Consider the following 20493-nt stretch of genomic DNA (forward strand, 5'->3'; position numbering starts at 1 on the left):
TGACGAGAGAGCCATTACGAGAGAGACATGACGAGAGAGCCATAACGAGAGAGACATGACGAGAGCCATGACGAGAGAGACATGACGAGAGAAACATGACGAGAGAGCCATGACGAGAGAGCCATTACGAGAGAGACATGACGAGAGAGCCATAACGAGAGCCATGACGAGAGAGCCATTACGAGAGAGACATGACGAGAAAGCCATTACGAGAGAGACATGACGAGAGCCATGACGAGAACCATGACGAGAGAGCCATAACGAGAGACACATGACGAGAGAGCCAAAACGAGAGACACATGACGAGAGAAACATTACGAGAAAGCAATTACGAGAGAGACATGACGAAAGAGACATGACGAGAGAAACATTACGAGAAAGCCATTACGAGAGAGACATGACGAGAGAGACATGACGAGAGAAACATGACGAGAGAGCCATTACGAGAGACACATGACGAGAGAGCCAAAACGAGAGACACATGACGAGAGCCATTACGAGAGAGACATGACGAGACACACATGACGAGAGAGCCATTTCGAGAGCCATGACGAGATAGCCAATACGAGAGAGACATGACGAGAGATACATGACGAGAGAGCCAAAACGAGAGAGACATTACGAGAGAGACATGACGAGAGAGCCATTACGAGAAAGCAATTACGAGAGAGACATGATGAGAGCCATGACGAGAGAGACATGACGAGAGAAACATGACGAGAGAGCCATTACGAGAGCCATGACGAGAGAGCCATTACGAGAGAGACATGACGAGAGCCATTACGAGAGCCATGACGAGAGAGACATGACGAGAGAAACATGACGAGAGAGCCATTACGAGAGCCAAAACGAGAGAGCCATTACGAGAAAGCCATTACGAGAGAGACATGACGTGCAGGCCACGCTGCATGTTTTTCAAAGGCTAAAGTATTAACGATCCGGTAGAGCGTAGCGTTGGCGGGGTCAAGCGGCGTAGCCCCCGAAAGCTCAAGTGGCATGGGCAATTAATTTATGAGCATATTTTGATACCTTATTCATGACACTAGCAGGTCATTAATTGGCGTAGGGTGAGGGGATGAGCCCCCTGAAACTCAGGGATTTGAGGCATTTTATAACGGTCAGATGAGCATTCAGGGGGCCGCCTTAGGCCCCCTGGTGGAATCGAGGGGGCGGAGCCCCCGGAAGCTCAGGATTTTAGACATTTAATTACGGTCAGATAAACATATTTTGATACCTTTTTTGTGACACTGGTGGTAGGACACTAATTAGCCCGGGGACCAGCGGGCGGAGCCCCAAGAAGCTTAGTGGTTTTAGGCATTAAATTACCGTCAAATGAGCATCCAGGGTCATCCAGGGGGCAGAGCCCCCGGAAGCTCAGGGGTTTTAGGCATTTAATCACGGTCAGATGAGCATATTTTGATACCTCATTATTTTGTGACACTGCAGGCACTTTTCTTTCTTCCTTAACGAGTAATGCTTGCAAAAAATGATCTCGAGTGTATAAACTGTGTTGTTATCAGTGGGGTCCCTAGACCTTTTTCAGAGGGGGAATAGAGGCCACCGATTACCGACAAAACTAGCCACCAATTATCGACAAATATATCAATGCGACAATGCCAATGTCCAGTCTACAATTTAACCCTATAAACCCGGGGCCAGGTACTAAGTTATTTTTCAGTCCGTCCCCCCCCCCCCCCTCCCGCGCAAAGTGCTTTGACAATTCAATAAATTATTGGAGAAAGAAGACAATTCGTTGCACCGTTCTCGACTCTTAATTCTTGCCTGAATTCAGCCCCCCCCCCCCCCTCTCCTCCCTTGCGAAGCGCGGAAGCTTTGTCGTTTCATTAAACCATTAGAGAAAGAAAACGATTCGTTGTACTGTTTTCGACTCTTATTTCTTGTCGGAATTCATTTTCGCCCATCCCGCGCGAAGCGCGGGAGCATTTACGTTTATTAAATTATTAGAGAAAGAAGACGATTCGTTGTATCGTGTTCTTGTCTGAATTCAATTTCCCTCCTCCTGGGTGGAACGCGAAAGATTTGACGTTTCATTTAACTATTTCTCTTAATCTGTGTCTGAATTCATTCTCGCCCATCCCGCGCGAAAGCTTTCACGTTTCATTAAATTAATAAAGAAAGAAGACGATTTCGCTGTACAATTTATCGACTCTTAATCCTAGTCTGAATTAAGTTGCCCATCCCCCCTCCTCCGCGCGCGGAAGCTTTGACGCTTCATTTAATTATTATAGAAAGAAGACGATTCGTTGTACCGACTCATAATAATTGTCTGAATTTTCAAAAATGCTTCTATGTCCGATAAAAAGTCACAGTTCGTAGGGAAAATCGGCCCGTGGATCCGCGCCTGCTCTCAAATGCATGTTCAGATAATCACATCCAACTTCAAAGTATGACGCTTGAGCAGTATCCTGGTGTTCTTTTTTTTTCCTTTAATTTGTTATTGAATGTAATCTACATGCTCAAATAGACTGCCGTTATTTATACAATGGAATCTACAATTTACAAGCTTAGCTTTTTACTAGACTTACCCATATTTCACTACAAACACATTTGTCTAATTTCAGATTAAATATCATGCAATTGTTTTTTCTATCTCCATATGTTATTTTGACTGTATTACTACTTTCATGACCTGGTTGTATGCATTTTTACACCTATGTAAAGAATATTTGTTTTCATTCTTATTGTATATTGCTAGTAAAACAAACTAAACTGAAACTGAACTGAAACTGAAGGTAAATAAATAATATTACTCTAACAGATTGAACTTATTCAAATATAATACAAAAACGGTTTGGTTTGTAATCAATTCATTACTGACGAAGCCTGAAATATCTTTCCCTGAATATTTGACTAATGACAATGAAAATATATATCCACAACATACCGCAACTGAATTTAATCAACATTTCCTAAACTGTTGTAAACAGAAAACCAGTCCAATGTCCAATTCTTGTAATGATACTTCAATTTTAAAAATATCTGACTAGATTCTAAAATTATTCTATTTTCTTTAATCCTATTACAGAACATGAATGTATGCATAAGTAATTCATTAAACAACAGTTGCTCTAGTGATTTGATCATCTTTGCATTAACTTAAAGGAAAGGGGTCTTCTTTTATATTTTAGACCCATTCGATTTTATATTTAATCTTTCTCTCTCTTTTTACAGGCATAGTCCCAGTTAAACTATAAAATTAGAGAAAACAATCCAGCATTCACAAAGATTAATCCTCATAAATTCGATAATTACAGGCCCATTTCCATTCTTCCAATCATATCGAAATTGTTATAAAAATACATTTATAATAGATTATATTTATTCTGCTTAAATCAAATTAGTCTTCCTGACTCCCAATAATAATAATAATAATAATGAACGTTATTTGTATAGCGCATATCACTAATACAAAGAAAGTCCATATATGCGCTTAGAAAAGAAGGAAATAGAGATAGGGCGAAATAGAAATGAACATTATGCCTGATACATGAAAATAATTAATTACAAACAATAATAATGATACACAATTCCTATATAGCTTACATGTATTAGATTGAACATTCAGGTAATACAAATTTAAACATTAAAATTAAGCTCTTACGTCAGACCGGGAGGGAGTCCAATAATCAACTGGGAAGAGAATGTCAAGAACTGAAGTGGACTCAAACTGCAAGAGTGCACTAGATTGGCAGAAGATGTTGCAAATTAAATATTAAATACGGTTTTAGAAAACATCATTCGATTAAATTATGGTTTGATATATTTACAAGATAAAGTTCTGCCAGCAATTAATACTAATACATTTGTTTTGGGCATTTTCATGGACCTATATAAGGCCTTTGATATAGTTGATCATGGAATACTCTTGTCAAAATAGGAACACTATAATAATAATAATAATAATAGAGTAAATTTGTGTAGCGCATAATAAATTGTAAATTTCTCTATGCGCTTTACATTTGAATATATAAACAACACTGATACAACAATAAATAACAAAATAGATAAGCAAATGACAAAAAATATTTATGAAAAAGTAAACCAATTAATGCACCTATAATTACACCTATTAAATTAATTAACATTACATATAACAAATTCAACAAACGGACAGACACTCATCATGTCGAATCAGCCTTCCAACCAGCAACGGACAAATCAACTCTAGGAGGAGACCCTTGAAAACAAAAAGGTTTTCAGGGCTCTTCCAAAGCCGTCAATGCTCCCAGCAACTCGAAGCTGGTCAGGAAGCTGATTCCACAAGACAGGCGCTGCCGTTGAAAGGGCACGAGAACCATATGTTTGGGTCGATGTGGTAGGGACAGTCAGGAGTTTCTTTGTTGAGGAGCGGAGATTTCTACGGGGTATGTAAGAGCAAATGATATCATGAAGATAAGTCGGGGATTTAAGAATCATTACCTTGTAACACAACATAAGAACTTTATACACAATTCTTTCTTTTACAGGTAACCAATGAAGGCGAGTTAACATGGGTGTTACTGGATCTCTCCAATTAGAGGCACACCATTAAGTTGGTTTGAAAGTTATTTTTGTAATAATAGATTTCTATATGTAGGTTATAACCATAATTCTTCAGATTGTTGTTCTGTTACACACAGCGTACCCCAAGGTTCTATCCTAGGTCCTTTACTGTTTTTACTTGAAATCAATGATCTTACACATTCTTTTGACAAATGTGATGACATCATGTACGCCGATGATACCATTATAATTTACACCCAATCTAACACTCATAATAGACAAAATAATATCAATACTGAAATAGTTAAATTCACAAAATTGTTCAAATCGACAAATTATTGACAATTCCTAGTAAAAACACATCATAATATTACCTTCTTCCATATAGGCAGTTTAATTGAAATTAGCAAATTCACTTCTTACAATCGACAATGTTCCATTAAATGAGGTTAAAAGTGTTAACTTTCTTTGGGTTCATATTGATTTTACTATGCATTGGGATACACATGTCCAAAAAGTTACTCAAATGGTAGCTAAGTATATTAGTAATTTAGTATATATTATATATATATACTATATATTATATTTATATAATATTTCACTTTTATATCGCGCTTAATACATCTACGATGTCTCCATTTAATTTACAGATATTGTATAGATTAGAAGACTCTCTTTCATCTTCTGCATTAATATTACTATATAATTCATTAGTTATGCTCTTGCATCTAAATTACTGTATTGCTGTTTGGGGCAATTGTCATCGTAATAAAATAGATCCATTGTTTAAATTACAGAAAAGGGCCCTTCGCATATGAATGGGATGTCCTTATCGTGCTCGTTCTGCCTCTTTGGTTAGACAATTGAAAAGGTTAAATAGTACTACTACTTCCTTTCTCTTCCTGTTCTATTTTACTTTTAAAATAAATTACCATTTGGTCTAACCATTTGTGATTTCTCAAATGCTCACTCGAATTACTAAATATATAATCATAATATCCGTTTTTAAGGATTTGTTTTCACTTAAAGACCTTCAATATTACTGGGCCAGAAGGGATTAGACCACACAGCGAGGTCACTGACAGGTGGCTATCTCATTAACTCAGCTCTCAACTAACATAAGAAAAAGAGGATCATGAGGGACCAACAGGCACCGATTGGGGAAGTTTTCTATATAGAGGGAGCAAGAGGGAGCAATTAGTAGCTACAAGTAGGACAGTGGGGCTTTAATGCCAGTAAAAACAAATAGCATCATGAAATCAGTGAGACATAATTTCCCTGTAAGACAAAGACATTTTTAAACGCAAGACAATCTTTTTTTCATAAAAAAATTCGAAGCAGTTTTTTCCCCTGAAATATGTATAGTTATTTTCCACAATCAGCACTCTGAACTGTAATGAATACACAATAGAGTACCGAAGCTGTGACGTCATAAAAATCTATTTTTAGAATTTATCAATATTTTCTTCATATTCCGAAAGAACATCAAAAATAATGTCCAAATGTCGAAAACCAATTGAATATGTTAAGTATTGGCTAAGATATGACCATCTGAATAAATATACTCCCCATAGGAACTCAGTGTTATATGCTCTGGCTCCTAATGGTTAGGAGCCAGAGCATATAACACTGAGTTCCCATAGGACATATATTCATTCAGATGGTCATATCGCAGCCAATACTTAACATATTCAATTGGTTTTCGACATTTGGACATTATTTTTGATGTTCTTTCGGAATATGAAGAAAAAATTGAGAAATTTTAAAAATAGATTTTTGATGACGTCACACTTCACCACTCTATTAGTCAGCTTTGGATTTTGTGCTTTTGCCAGGTATTACCAAATTAATACATATCGTAAGGCAAAACCATAAAACGTATAATATAACCAATACGAACGCTATAACGATTCCAATGAGGAATGTATACACATCGAGAAGGTTATATTGAACGAAATTGAGTTCGTTGACAGGTGGTCGCATGTTAGCCCCACCAAACTTGATAGCGTGTTCGATCCAGAAAGCAGCCTTATCAGGTCCACTCATTGGTTCGTTGCGGTAAATGGCCGACACTTCTTTCGCTGTCTTGGTGTAACTGTTAAAAGGAGCAAAGTGAAAAAATAGTCACAATAAGGGAGTTTCCAGATAGCACATGGTACAAATGACCCCAAATATCCACAGATCTTTTACACATGGAGACGTTCTACTTTGAGCAACTTAGAATAATAACTGCCAAAGTCCTAGGTGTGCTTCATGAAAACCTTTTGTTTGCCCTCTTGAAAAGAATACTTCCACCTGCGTACCTTAGAATGTACCGTTGGTGCATAAATGAATAATGTTACATAACTTTCATGAGGGCATATCCAGTATTCATCTCTGGTTGGTTTTACCTTTTTGGTATAAATGATCTTTATCTGCCCATGCGCAGATTGTATTTGTAAACTCCCTTATTTATTTCGTCTTCCTCCTGTTATAACCTTGTCATGCTTAAAACTAGAATTGCTTCTTGTTTTTCAAATTATTAACGGACAATCATGCAATACTAGTCATATTTTTTTATTTTTTTTAAAGAGAGAAATGTCAAATTATGCTTAACGAACGACGTTTAGACTAGGCCCAGCTACGCCATGCCCATTTCAATACAAATCACTACGAACTGAACTAATACATTGTGTCATGCCTGCATCATCTCTCCTGAATTCGCTCCTTGCGATAGAAATTGTACTAGAACCTAACTATCTTGCATTCGTCTCGATTTTTGTTGAAAAATATATATTAGGGTAATAATTTATTGTAACTAATTTATTTTAAAATACTAACAAAATATAGCAGTTGAAAAATCTATTTCATCTAAAGGCCAAGTCCACTCCCCCCAAAAACGTCTGTCGTATAACTTCACATATTATTTCGTCTGTCATCCCTCTTGACCTCCAATACCAACAAATAACACAATAATACACTTCAATTATTGTGGAATAGCCTGACAACGACATTTGTCTGCTATACAAACGTACCGCAGACAAATAATATAACTTTCAATAGGAGCAGATACACAAGGGAAACCAATCAAAAACAGTTTTAGTAAAATCGGACAACTTATGATTTCTTTTTTTTAGTATGAAAAAGTATGGAACAATGGAAATCACTACTCAAATTGCCAATTTAGTTTTCAGTTTGTGACGTCATGGCCTCACTATTTATCAGTTGCTTTATCCGTTAATTTCCCTTTTTATCCCCAAAAACTTGATTTCCCCATGCCTTTGCCCAAGTTATATGATTTGCAGGCATGACATTTCACGAAATCTTTTATGAACTTTGAAGAATTGATACTATTTTCTGAATATTGTATATTCATAATTGTTGATTCTTATATAAATAGTTTATCAAAATTCACATTTTTCATGATTTAACTGAAAAAATTACTCTATATTAGTGTATCCACACAAAAACATATTACTATAATATTACTTGGATGCTGGTGTGAGGAAATAATATTCTTAGGGAGATTTATATCATTTTTTGTATTTTTTTTTTGTATTTTATTTATTTAATCACGGTTAAAAAGCCTGCTATCAGCTAGAAGCTGCTTTTCAGCAAGGCCGTTAACAACAATTGAACACAACAAGTAAACGAATACAAAATTATATACAAAATAAATCATACAAATTATCATAACAACATAATAAGATGAAAACAAACAAAAATGAATAAAAAATTACTTGGAAAACAGAAACGATGGAAGGGGTGTATTATTTAAGAGAGGGATATAAGACGTGCGAATGCTCCCAGGCTTTTTTCTAATCGGATGTTTGCCGGTAGGTTATTGAAAAGTTTAGAGGCTGAATAGAGAGGGCTCTTTTTGAGGTAATTTGTATGTGGTCGTGGCAGTTGAATTTGGCAATCGATATTACGTAACAGGTAGTTGTATGATTTAAGATGGATCCGTGAGCATAGTGAGGGTGGGGCTATGTTATTAACTAATTTGAATATAAGTAAAATTGACTGCTTATTCCATCTTTCGTCGAGTTGATCTACATTTAGCGTGTTATACAAAGTGGCTCTATTGAAACGATTATTTACCTCTAAAACGGACCTTAACGCTCTATTCTGTAAAACTTGGAGACGATTTAGCTGGCTTTCATTGCCATTTCTCCAGACTGTACAACAATAGTCAAAGATTGGTTGGATTAACGATTTATACAAAAGGAGAGCAGTACTTCTCGGTACATAAAATCTGATGCGCTTTAAAGAGTAGAATGTTTTTAAAACCCTTTTCCTAACATTATCAATTTGGGGAGTCCATGTTAGACAACTATCAATTATCACGCCAAGATATTTACAATATGTTACTCTCTGTAATTGAGAATTTTGAATTTTGATTTTTACATTTTCAAATAACCGGAGTTTTGCTTTAGAGCCTAGTAGCATGAATTGACATTTATCGAGATTTATCAGCAATTCATTGTTTGAAAACCATGTAGAAATCAACTTTAAATCTCTGTTTATAGTTGTTTCTAACTCTGCTGACTCTTTTGATGCAAAATAAATACACGTATCATCTGCGTATAAGGAAACAGAACATTTTTCGACGGATTTTACCAAATCATTCAGTGTAAGGATAAAAAGAAGGGGCCCCAAAATACTCCCCTGGGGCACCCCGCTTTCCACCGTTCGAAAACTTGACATGTTACCATTGACAACCGTTGATTGCTCCCTACCACAGAAATAGTCACGGAACCAATCTATTGCACCCACGTCAAACCCGAAGTAGGATAATTTCTTCAATAATATGTTATACGAAATCAAATCAAATGCTTTCTCCAGGTCTATCGTAACCATACCAATGACATATCCTTGATCAATTTTGTTTGCAAAATCGTCGGTGATATTTAACAAGGCAGTAGTGGTTGAATGACCTGGGCGGAATCCGTGTTGACATGGATTAAGCAAGCTATTACTAGACAGGTAGTTATACACTTGATCGAACACAATCTTTTCTAATACTTTAGACAATACTGGGAGGACCGAAATCGGTCTGTAGTTCGACGGATTTGTTACGTCACCACTTTTGAAAATCGGCGTTACACGGGCCTTTTTCCACGCATCAGGGATTTTACCAGTACACAGAGAAATGTTGACAATATGCGTCAATGGCACAATAATGTAGTCTATAGCATCTTTAATTACACCGGCTGGAATTTGATCCAGGCCAGTGGCCTTATTTCTTGCAATTTTATTTATATGTTTCTTAACATCTTGACAGGAAATCGGTTTAAAACTGAAAGTGGTTGGTACTTTGGTCCGATATTGCTCTAAATCATCACCAAAGGTAAACTTTTGTTTACGATTTGTTGCCATGTCAACAAAGTTATTATTTAAGCGTGTAGCAATTTCCTTAAATCCAAAAATTTCTTCACCATTTATGGACAACTTTTGAATTACTTTCATATTCTTTTTATTTGGCAGCATACATCTTAAAGATTTCCACATTGCAGCACAATTTCCCTTGTTATTTAAAATACTTTCAGAGATATATGACCTTTTTGCCTTTCTTATCATATCGGTCACACTATTTCTCAGTTTTCGATACGATTTCCAGTCTTCGTCTGATTTTGAAAATTTAGCACGGGTTTTCGTTTTATTTCTTTCCCCTATTTTATTTAATATGTCGTTATTTATCCATGGCGTTTCTTTTTGTCGCACTCTTTTTTTCCTAAGAGGGGCATGTTTATCCAGTACGGAACAAAATTGTCTACACCATATTTCATAGGCACTATTTGCATCAGTTTCTAAAAGGACGTTTTGCCAACATTCACTGCTCAAATCATTCGAAAAATCACTTAAATTCATTTTCTTCAGATTTCTTGAATAAACAAACTTATGACAAACAGTGGGAGATTTTTGCTTTCCCAAGGAGCATATTATCATGTAGTGATCACTCATGCCTAATGGAACGACATCACAAAAAGTGATCTTCTTATGATTTGAGGAGTATAAAACATCAATCAGGGTGGCAGATGTTTGTGTTACTCTCGTCGGTTTTTCAACCAGTTGTTTTAAATCGTATTCTTCTACCAAGCTCAACAATCGCTTTGTTTGGTAAGAGGGAGGCTGTTTAACAATATCACAATTTAGATCTCCCAAGAGAATGAAATCTTTAGACAATGATTCTAAAGGCTGAAGTACGCTATCAAGCAAGTCAAACACTGCACTCTGTGAGTTTGGTGGTCTGTACCAATACACAATAAGAAAGGGTTTCTGTTTATGGATACATATCTCAACACACATTAATTCCAAACCGTCAAGAGTCAAATCATGTTTTATGTTGAACAAAATATTTTCTTTAATGTATATCAAAATTCCACCTCCGTTTCGGTTTCTATCTGTTCTAATAGCTCTAAATCCTTCAACATTAATCTCACTATCATACACAGAAGAGTCTAACCTTGTTTCACATAAACACAGGATTTGGATGTTTTGCTTGCACAATATATTGCGTACTTCGTCAATATTTTTCAATAATGAACATATGTTAAGATGGGCAATAATGATGCCAGAAATCGAATTAACTTTCGTGAAAATATCGTCGATACTGTTATAATTATACATAGCAGGTTCACTTTGATGTGGTAAACCACACTCGACATCAATACCAATATCTATACATGCATTTGTTGGCAGTTCATCGAATTGACAAGGGACACATGTCCAGTTTGTATCAGAGATAAAAGTTTCACGAGTCGCCCTTGAACATACCAAGTGGGCCCATCGTTTGCAAGATACGCATAATATAAGAAGGAAAAAAATTGGATACTGAGGCAAAGACGTCACAGACTCATGAGTGATTTGCTAATTTGTCTTGTGATTTTCAAAGTTTGTCATGTCATTACAAATTCATAACTTTCTTAATAGTTTAACTTTTTTGATTGGTTTGTCTGATTTTTCTGCTTTTATTGAAAGTAAGTTATTTTTGGAGCGGACTTGGCCTTTAACCCCAGAACAGCACCAACTTATTTATGCAATCTGCGTTCTGGCGATTGGAGTACAGAGGATAATAGCAGGTGAATGAAATGCTTCAACACCACAAACACCTGGGAAGAAAGTATCCCTAAATGTGAATACATTTAGTTGATAAACGACTCAGCATAGTACGTCATGCAATCAAGAAAATGACGATGCCCATGTCTTGCTGAGAAACTTTACTTTATTCTTGCTTTATGCCTTTCTCATACACTTTGGCGGGGAATCTTGTTGATTGATGGGCAAGAACGCATTAAACCTCTCAAAACAACCAAAGTTATTATGTGGGGTTACTTCTCCTTTAACAAATACATTTTCGTAGGGCTTTCGCAAATCCAGATTATGATTATGCAGGTCATGCGAGGAACGTGATCAGAACAGGAACGAAGGCAGAATCAAATAATACAAAGCGTGTAAAGCAATTTTCCCCACAAAGGTCATTTAAATACCGTGTGAGTAAAAAAAAAAATTAACACCTAGAAAATTGCTAATTATTTTAAAATCATCTATGAATTACAGTAAATTATTATACACGTGTGTTATCCCAAATCATTTGGTATCATTTTTGTGTGGTATGTGTTCACGCTTGGATGAACACGAAGCATTGTTTGCGAGAGATTTTAGATTCGCTTACATACAGAAGGAAATAAATGAATACATAAGTAAAAAATAAATAGAAACAAAATCTCAATAAACTCAAATTGAGCCATACGCGTATTCTTTAAGGATGCTAACGACTTTGCCCGTATGATAATAATAATAATAATAGTTCGTTCTTTTATAGCGCATTTCAGGAAGTGACGGGTACCTGAATGGTAAATGATTCATCTCATGGAACGCATCAGGGAACGCATTCCCCGCTCCAAACCAGGTAACACCCCCCCCCCCCCCCCCCCCCCCCCCCTCCCGCGTGGGCCTCGTATCGTATGAAACTGCAGGGGCTGAATAGAGGAATAAGCCTCGAAAGCATTTTGGTTTAGTGCAAGGACCTTGAAGACTCCGTTTTGTCCGAAAGCCACAGATTATAAAACAGCTATAAGAAGATGAAGCTATGGAGTGGATTATCGAGGGAGGGGATCTCTTGTCAAGGATTTTTGATTTTTGACAGAAAATAAGAGCAAAGTGAAAGCAATAGATTCCCTTTTCTCCCCTTCCCCGTTCTTTGTCTGTCTGTCTTTGTCCGTCTCTTCCTGTGCCTCTGTTCCTGTGAGTTTAATATGCATGTAGGCTATATCTATTTTTCAAAAGTAGCCAAATGCGTCGTTACCAGAGATGGGGGGGGGGCGATTTGAATGAACGCCCAGTGGTTTGTTATAAATTACTTTGTATATGCACGCAAGACTATTTTGTTTTCATTTAACTAAACAAATTTTTATTTCACACATGTCTTCCAAACTTGTACCATACCCTTTTTGTTAAAAAATATATAGCAATACTAATTCTATGAAATAAGATTTCATCTCATATACAAATATTATCATCTAGACTATATGCTATTTTTAAAGTTAACAATACCTTGGATTGCCAATGACCTCTTCAATGGTTTCGTAGATGACATCAGCACTCAGGGACATTTTATCGAGTCTCTTGCCCATACCTCTCACCTCGATCCTGGCTGCGACATCGGGTTGGTCGCTGTGAAGAGGAATGACTACGATGGGTACACCGTGATAGCTGGCCTCCTGGAAACCATTATTACCTCCTTGGTACATCAACATTCGGGTCTTGGGATGACCTGGAGGAGAGGGTTATGTAAGATGATAAATACTGAGTCATAACACCGATCAAGCCTGAAATGCAGTAAATTAGACGTTTCGCAAACGTTATGTATATCATGAAATCAAAATTATATGGTGATAGCTAGACTGATAGAGTGATACGAAAATTAAAAGGAATACACGCAGTTCTACATATTTGCTAATAATAACTGCTCATGAATATGAACATTCTTTAATATCAATGTGTGTAGGGGTATGTTTGTGTGTGGGTGTGTGTGTGTATGTGGGGGGGGGGGGGTAGGATAATGAATCAGAGCAGCCCTACGGCTACGCATGCGCATAATCCCATTGCAACTTTTAATGATTTTTGACGAGTAACTCCATCCCCGCAGTGACATCAGGAAACCCCCAGCCATGCATGACTTATTTGGTCTATGGCTGCTCTTCAACGAAAAGGAGTTAAGTCTTTTGTCAATTCAGTTTGTTGCTACGGCAGGCAGCCAGTGAAAACGAATTCGTTTAATGAAATTATAGAAATGCAAGCACTACTTTAAACAAACAGAACTTTGTAATTCCTAGCTCAATTTTCCTGATTGAGGTGTCATTTGAAAGGGCATAAACTGAACTTTCTAGAAATGTGATTTTCCCTGTGAAATTCAGATACCGTCCGCCAAATGATTTTTTGGTTTCTTCTCTTCAAATTGATTTTGATCACTCATGCGTGAGATATGTATCAAATAAGTTGCATCAAATGAAAGAGGAGGATCTAAGATTAACAAACATGTGTCGTTTATTAATTATCATTGTGACGAAGTTATGATAAAACATCGATAATTCTCGGTTTCGTTTTCTCTGGGACGCACTGTATACAAAAGGGAACGGCTATCTTTGAATTATTTTAAAGTAGATATTCATTGATTCTAAAAACTAACTTTATTTTCATTATTGGACAGTTGAAACTTTGATTCGACAAGGTTATCAAAATTCAATGTTTGGAAACATTCGAAGTAATGATTATTATAAATTACAAAACGCTTAAATACAGCCCCGGCATAGCACCTGAAGAGCTCTCCGAACGCTACTGGGATGTGTGAGATCACAATATGGACATGATTTGCACAAGCAGATGATGTCCCATGACATCTCACACATTTTCAGTGCATTTTTTCATCTTCTCTTGAGTTCTTTCTCTTTCTTCACTGCCGTCAGGCTAAATGTATTATCTATTGCCTCACTCTCAACCCCGCGCATGGTTTTATTTTGATGACAAATGCAGCGATACAAAAATAAAAGAATCTGTCGCTTGTAAACAAAATAAGACGCCATTGTATATTCAGCTGCACACACCGCGGTATGTTCGGCGTTTCAAGAGGGAACAAATGCCGTCCTTAATATCACTCCGGGGGTTTTCAATTTGAAAGTCTGGCTTATTTGATTGTTAATTAACCCCTATCCTGTGTATTTACAAACAAAAGATTTTATTTATCAGAATCGGTTTCATATTCCCTTTTGAATGGTTTGTAATGCCATCACATTTATATACACTAAACTCATTATAATAGGCCATTTTCGTAATGTAACCAAATTTAATGCATAAGTCTTTATGAAGTGCCTCAATACAAATTATTTCATTCACCTGATAAGAATAATAGTATTTCAATAGACAGAACCCGAAATGCATACATTAGTTGTTGCCAGGTTGGACAAACATTATGGCTTGACCTACCTAGCAACACTTAATATATGCAGTTTGCATTCTGACTATTGAAATACTATTATTCTTATCAGGTGAATGAAATTATTTGTATTGAGGCACTTCACAAAGACTTATGCATTAATTTTGGTTACATTACGAAGATGGCCTATTGGAGAAATAATAGCTTTGCAATTATGTTCATTCTTTATGGGATGTCGTCTTCTTGGGCTTTGTAACTGCCATTTTAGTAAAAATTATTTGGGCTAATGTAGGAGAGTGGCTAGCTTCACTTATTTTCTGCTTTAATTTCACACCTCAAAATATACTTTTTGGTTTATATGGACCAATGGTTGCCGATCAGGTTTTCTATATAGAGGGAGCAAGTACCTACAAGTAGGACAGTGTGCCTTTAATGTAGGGGATGCTATGTTTATTATTATAAGAAATTATTAAAGATAATAATAAGTTTGTGATAGACTGCATACCGAGAAGATCGTTTTGAGGTAGCCAGGGCATAGCCTTCACGTTAGAGGGTAGCTCCCAATCAGGCAATTTTTTGAGCTGCCAGATGACCTTCTGCGGCAATCTTCGGAAAACTTCGGCAAACATCGTCACTAATTCGGGTCTGATCGTCGTAATGGACGTCGAGTAGGTACCGAGGGTGAAGATGATAACGCCATGATCTCCAGAACTCTGAACAAAGTCTTCCAACTCCTATATACACAACGAAAAGAAATTAATCAATACTGAGACATCTTTCTTTTTCTTTTTCTTTTTTTCGGGGGGGGGGGGTGGATGCTTGGTTCTGATTCCGTTTTTAGTTCTGATTCCGTTTTTAGTTTTGAGCTGCACATACTAGGTATGAAAAATATTTGGCACTTTCAACACATGCACTCAGTGGTTGGTCCAAGGGGCATGGGGAAGCGCCTCCGGTAAAACCCAAATCTGGCATAAAGGCCTATCTATATAATTATATATATATATATATATATATATAAACATTATTTTGTTGTATCTGTAGAAAACCGATTTACCCTCTGATTTTTGCCTCCACTGATATTAGCCCCGAAATTATAACCGATTTGAATTGAATTGAATTGAATTGAATTTATTCACCACTTTCATAAAAACATGCAAAGGCAAACAATATTTACGTAGAACTTCAATAGACGTGTGTTTTCCACTTTAGATCTTTATCAATATTAAAGCCTAAGAACTTGGTTGAATTCGTATGTTCAATCAGATTTCCATTCATATATTATATTTTTTACTTCACTAGCACACGTCTTTGGGAAGATTGGTTTTTTCATAGTTAAGTTGCAGTTTATTTGCTTTAATCCACTCACTAACTTTTAGAAGCTCATTTTTAGATTTTTGATCAGGCATTCAACATCTTTGTGCTTATAAAATATATTTGTATCGTCCGCGAAAAGTATAAAATTCAAAATGGGAGAGACTGAATGTAAATCATTTATATAAATTACAAAGAGTAGGGGTCTATAATTGACCACTGCGGAATACCACAGGAAACTGATTGTAAACTTGAATTTTTAGAATTGAAAACAGTGAATTGTTTGCGATCATTTAGATAACTGCGAAATAATTTAAGAGTAACACCACGAATTCCATAATAATAAAGTTATGGAAGGAGAATATCATGGTTAATTGAATCAAAAGTTTTCTTAAAGTCTAAAAATATACCAACAATGATTTCTCTGTTTTCAATTGCCTTTGATACTTGTATTGACAAAACTAAAAGAGTATGCTCAGTTGAATACCTGAGTGGCCCTAAATCCAAACTGCTTTTTATAAAGTATACTATGTTTATCGAGAAAACCGTGTAGTCTGGTATAGATGCATTTTTTCAGAGACTTTAGAGAAGAGTGGAAGTAATGAAATGGGTCTGTAATTTGAGAATATATCTTTTGGTCCCTTTTTATGTATGGGAATAATTTTGGCAATTTTCAGGTCAACAGGTACAACACCTTGCTCAATACATGAGTTGAAAATATTGCACAACCGTTTAGATATCATGACATGAATAACCTTTGTCACTACAGAACAATCAATGGATTCAAAACCAGGAGCTTTACTATTCTTGAAAGACAGAGCATTATTAATTATTTCTTTTTCAGTGAGGGGTAAGAAATATGCAGTATGAGGAAAATTGCTATTTAAAGGTACTATTTCCCTTTTGCAGCCAACCTCAAATTCTGTAGAACTTTGCAGGAATTATGAATATGTCATGTATGTCCTATCTGTGAAATTTAAACGTTAGCAGTGTCCTCATATTCAAATTATGCAAGGAAACCCGTTTACTTGCTAGACTTCACTGTCAGACACTATTGAGTGAGTGACTGGCTTTTTTCTTCTTTGGTAATAAGATACATGAAAAGAGTTGTAAAGGGTACATGAGCATTTGTCTACATCAATAACCCACTTCTTGTGATGGCCAAGATTAAACTGATTGAATCTTTGCGCAGCATAAAACGTATGACCATTCGGTACCATTGTCTGAAAATCAAGACTATTACTTTTGGGCTCTATAGCCCTAAAGTCGATTTGACAACTAACAGTCGTTATTTTCCCACTTGAAGACATATTCAAGCCCCACCTGTTTTAGGGAAGTTCTAAATTAGTATTATCTTTCAAATGCAATTGGAATTTAACTTTTTTATTTTTTTGGCCTGCAAAGGGGACATAGTACCTTTAAATAAGATGTACAATTAATATCACTTACGTTCCTCTTTATACAAGCTTTTATATTCTTAAGTATTTAGTCTTCTATTTCAATCCTTATTGCTTTTTTGATGCATACCATTGATTTGGAGTCGAAAATCACGTAAGAAATATGTGTTCTTTTGCTCTTAAATTAAAATCATGGTTAAGTATCTCACTATCATCACCATGCTCATAACTACCATCATCTTCATCACCACCAGTCCACCACCATTATACAATAGGGACTTTTAGATTGAGTGGACGAGAACACGACGAACGCCGACTGATCATGCGTGTCAAAGTGCTAAACTTCCCATGTTGACTACAATTAGAAATCTTTTAGATTGCACTCAACGATATACATGCATGAAGGAAGTAACACTATGAACATCACGGACAAAATATACAGTTCCTCATTCTACCCTCAACAATAGGCCATTTTCGTAATGTAACCAAATGTAATGCACTTGATTTCATTCACCTGATAGAAATAATAGTATTTCAATAGTCAGAATGCGACTGCATAATTATGTTAAGTGTTGCTAGGTATAGGTCAAGCCATAATGTTTGTCCAACCTGGCAACAACTAATGTATGCAGTTGCATTCTGTCTATTGAAATACTATTATTCTTATCAGGTGAATGAAATAGTTTGTATTGAGGCACTTCACAAAGACCTATGCATTCAATTTGGTTTCATTACGAAAATGGCCTATTGCTGTGGTAGAACATCCCTTCACTGCTATTGTGTAAAAATGTGTAGAACAGGTGAATATGCATGTGACACCTGTTCTACACATTTTGACATAATAGCAGGGAAGGGATGTTCCTTTGTCTACCTGAGGAACTGTATATTTTATGCGCACGCGGCATATACTAGTACCGTACTAGATTTAGGAAAATCAAGGTTGATGCATTCTCGATCGCCGACTGAGACGACGAGACGCATGCGCAGTGCCTTAAAATGACGTCATACGTTGCAGTCAAAGCTGTCAACGTGCAAATCTAAAAGTCCCTATTAATTCATCATCATCATCGTCATCATTGTGATCATTCCCCACGTACCTGGGTGAGAGGGGAAGCTGGTCGGCAGGTTAATCCACCTACTAGTACAACGTTTGGTGTGAGAGCGCGGGGGAAGTCTACAGCAAAGTGGGTATTAAACAAAAAGATATCGGCCTTTGCGTACATTTCTAGCACATCGAAATCGTGGCAGTTTTGACCCGTTTCTTTCTGTATCTCGCAGAACCAGCTGCTTACGGTTTTAGACACGAATCGCCACTTCCAATGCTCTAGCACATTCATTGTTCTCTGAAGAAATGTCATTCTATTGGTATATCCAGTACCGAACTCGGGCTGGTAGGCGCGGTTCAATGTCGATGATATATCCTCTAATATCGAACCAATCAGATTGGCTGCCGGGGTCATAGCTACAAGTGGAACTTTCCTACTTTTGTTTGTCTTCATTTCCAAGAAATCTCTGATGAAATATCCACAATTCCACGCTGTATCCACAACTATCCCATCGATCCCCTCTATGTTTCCCATAAAGGCCTTGTCTCTGAGTATAGATAAACAGTCGTTTATATTATGCTCCACTATTTTAAGCCCAGTCTTAAGCTGCACCTGTGAGCTTTCGAATGCATGTTGGCCAATGAGATTGCTGAATACGTCAACGATTTCTTCTTTGGGCACCGAGTGCTTGAAGATCTGGAATGAAAAATTGGAATATGCTGGGTCTTCCGCTCGATGTGAGAAAGCCTCACTGATGAGAAATGTAACATTGTGACCTTTCTTCAAAAGGCTCTCTGCCACCTTAGATCCGGCAAAGAAATGGCTTCCCATTCCATAGTAAGATGACATAAGGATATTGAACCCAAATGTACAAGAGCAACATCCAAGAAGTATGAAAATAAATGAAGTAAGTGCAACACATCGTGTGGAAGCCATAGTGCTTTATATTACGCATGCAGTGTGGATTTGCCAACGTCTGCATCCTGGGTGTTGTACAAAACCCCCGTCTGGTATACGTGGATCACGGTAGAGTGAATAAGTATAAAACTCTTCTGTTCCGTATCTTAAGACTTGTACCCCGCATTCACACGTCGGAGATATTCTTTAAAGCTACTATATAGGCCAAAAAATGAAAAGGTCAAATTCCAACGGCATTTGAAAGATAATACAATATTAGAACTTCACCCCAAAGGGGGGGGGGGGGGGGCTTGAAAATGTCTTTATATAAGTGGGTATAACGACTATTAGTTGTCGAATCGTCTTAAGAGCTATAGAGCCAGTAAGTAATAGTCTGATTTTCAGACCATTGAACCGAATGGTATACGTTTTATGTTGCGCAAAGATTTGTCACATGTGGCATCCCTGACGAGCTGGCCTCAGATGGTGGCCCCGAATTTACAGCAGCAGCCACACGTCGGTTCCCCAGGACTGGGGTATCCATCATCGCCTTTCCTCCGTGGCATACCCCCATAGCAACTGTCGTGCTGAAGTGGGTGTTAAGACCACCAAGCGCCTTCTCCTGGGCAACGTACACCAGCCCTACCGCGGTGTCCTTGACATTGACGCATTCCAACGTGCGATGCTTTAGTACAGGAACACGCCTGACATGGACACCAAGCTCTCGTCCGCCATGTGCGTATTCGGCCATCCTATTCGGGACTTCATTCCGGTGGCTGCCGGTAGATACGAGCCTCACCCGGCACTTGGCGTGAGACCTTTGGGGCTCAGGAAGATGCACTGCGCAATCGCCACATGAGAAGTGCTGAACGCTGGTCAGAGCACACCAAGCGGCTTCCGCCCCTTACAGTTGGTGACCATGTTC

At 37.2% G+C, this 20493-nt stretch overlaps 1 protein-coding gene across 1 annotated transcript; it reads right to left on the reverse strand.

The window, feature by feature from the left end:
• Window positions 1-6306: 6306 nt before the first annotated feature.
• On the reverse strand, window positions 6307-19666 carry LOC115925289 (UDP-glucuronosyltransferase 2B1-like). Its single transcript, XM_030988963.1, has 4 exons — window positions 18723-19666; window positions 15423-15651; window positions 13039-13258; window positions 6307-6598 (listed from the first exon to the last, which is right to left on the reverse strand). Exons 1-4 carry the CDS (start codon window positions 19605-19607, stop codon window positions 6307-6309), a joined length of 1626 nt encoding a protein of 541 aa, XP_030844823.1. The 5' UTR covers window positions 19608-19666.
• Between the last annotated feature and the right edge of the window lie 827 nt (window positions 19667-20493).

The sequence above is a fragment of the Strongylocentrotus purpuratus genome, unplaced genomic scaffold (assembly GCF_000002235.5).
Source record: "Strongylocentrotus purpuratus isolate Spur 01 unplaced genomic scaffold, Spur_5.0 spur5_scaffold_18, whole genome shotgun sequence".
Taxonomy (NCBI): domain Eukaryota; kingdom Metazoa; phylum Echinodermata; class Echinoidea; order Camarodonta; family Strongylocentrotidae; genus Strongylocentrotus; species Strongylocentrotus purpuratus.

What these genes read in the sequence shown, in the direction of transcription:
- LOC115925289 (XM_030988963.1), bottom strand. Translation starts at nt 19,607, where the DNA reads ATGGCTTCCACACGATGTGTTGCACTTACTTCATTTATTTTCATACTT. An exon ending in CAGCTTCCCCTCTCACCCAG is followed by an intron (nt 15,652 to 18,722) that starts GTACGTGGGGAA and finishes TTGTGTATATAG; the next exon opens with GAGTTGGAAGACTTTGTTCA. An exon ending in ACCTCAAAACGATCTTCTCG is followed by an intron (nt 13,259 to 15,422) that starts GTATGCAGTCTA and finishes CCTCTCCTCCAG; the next exon opens with GTCATCCCAAGACCCGAATG.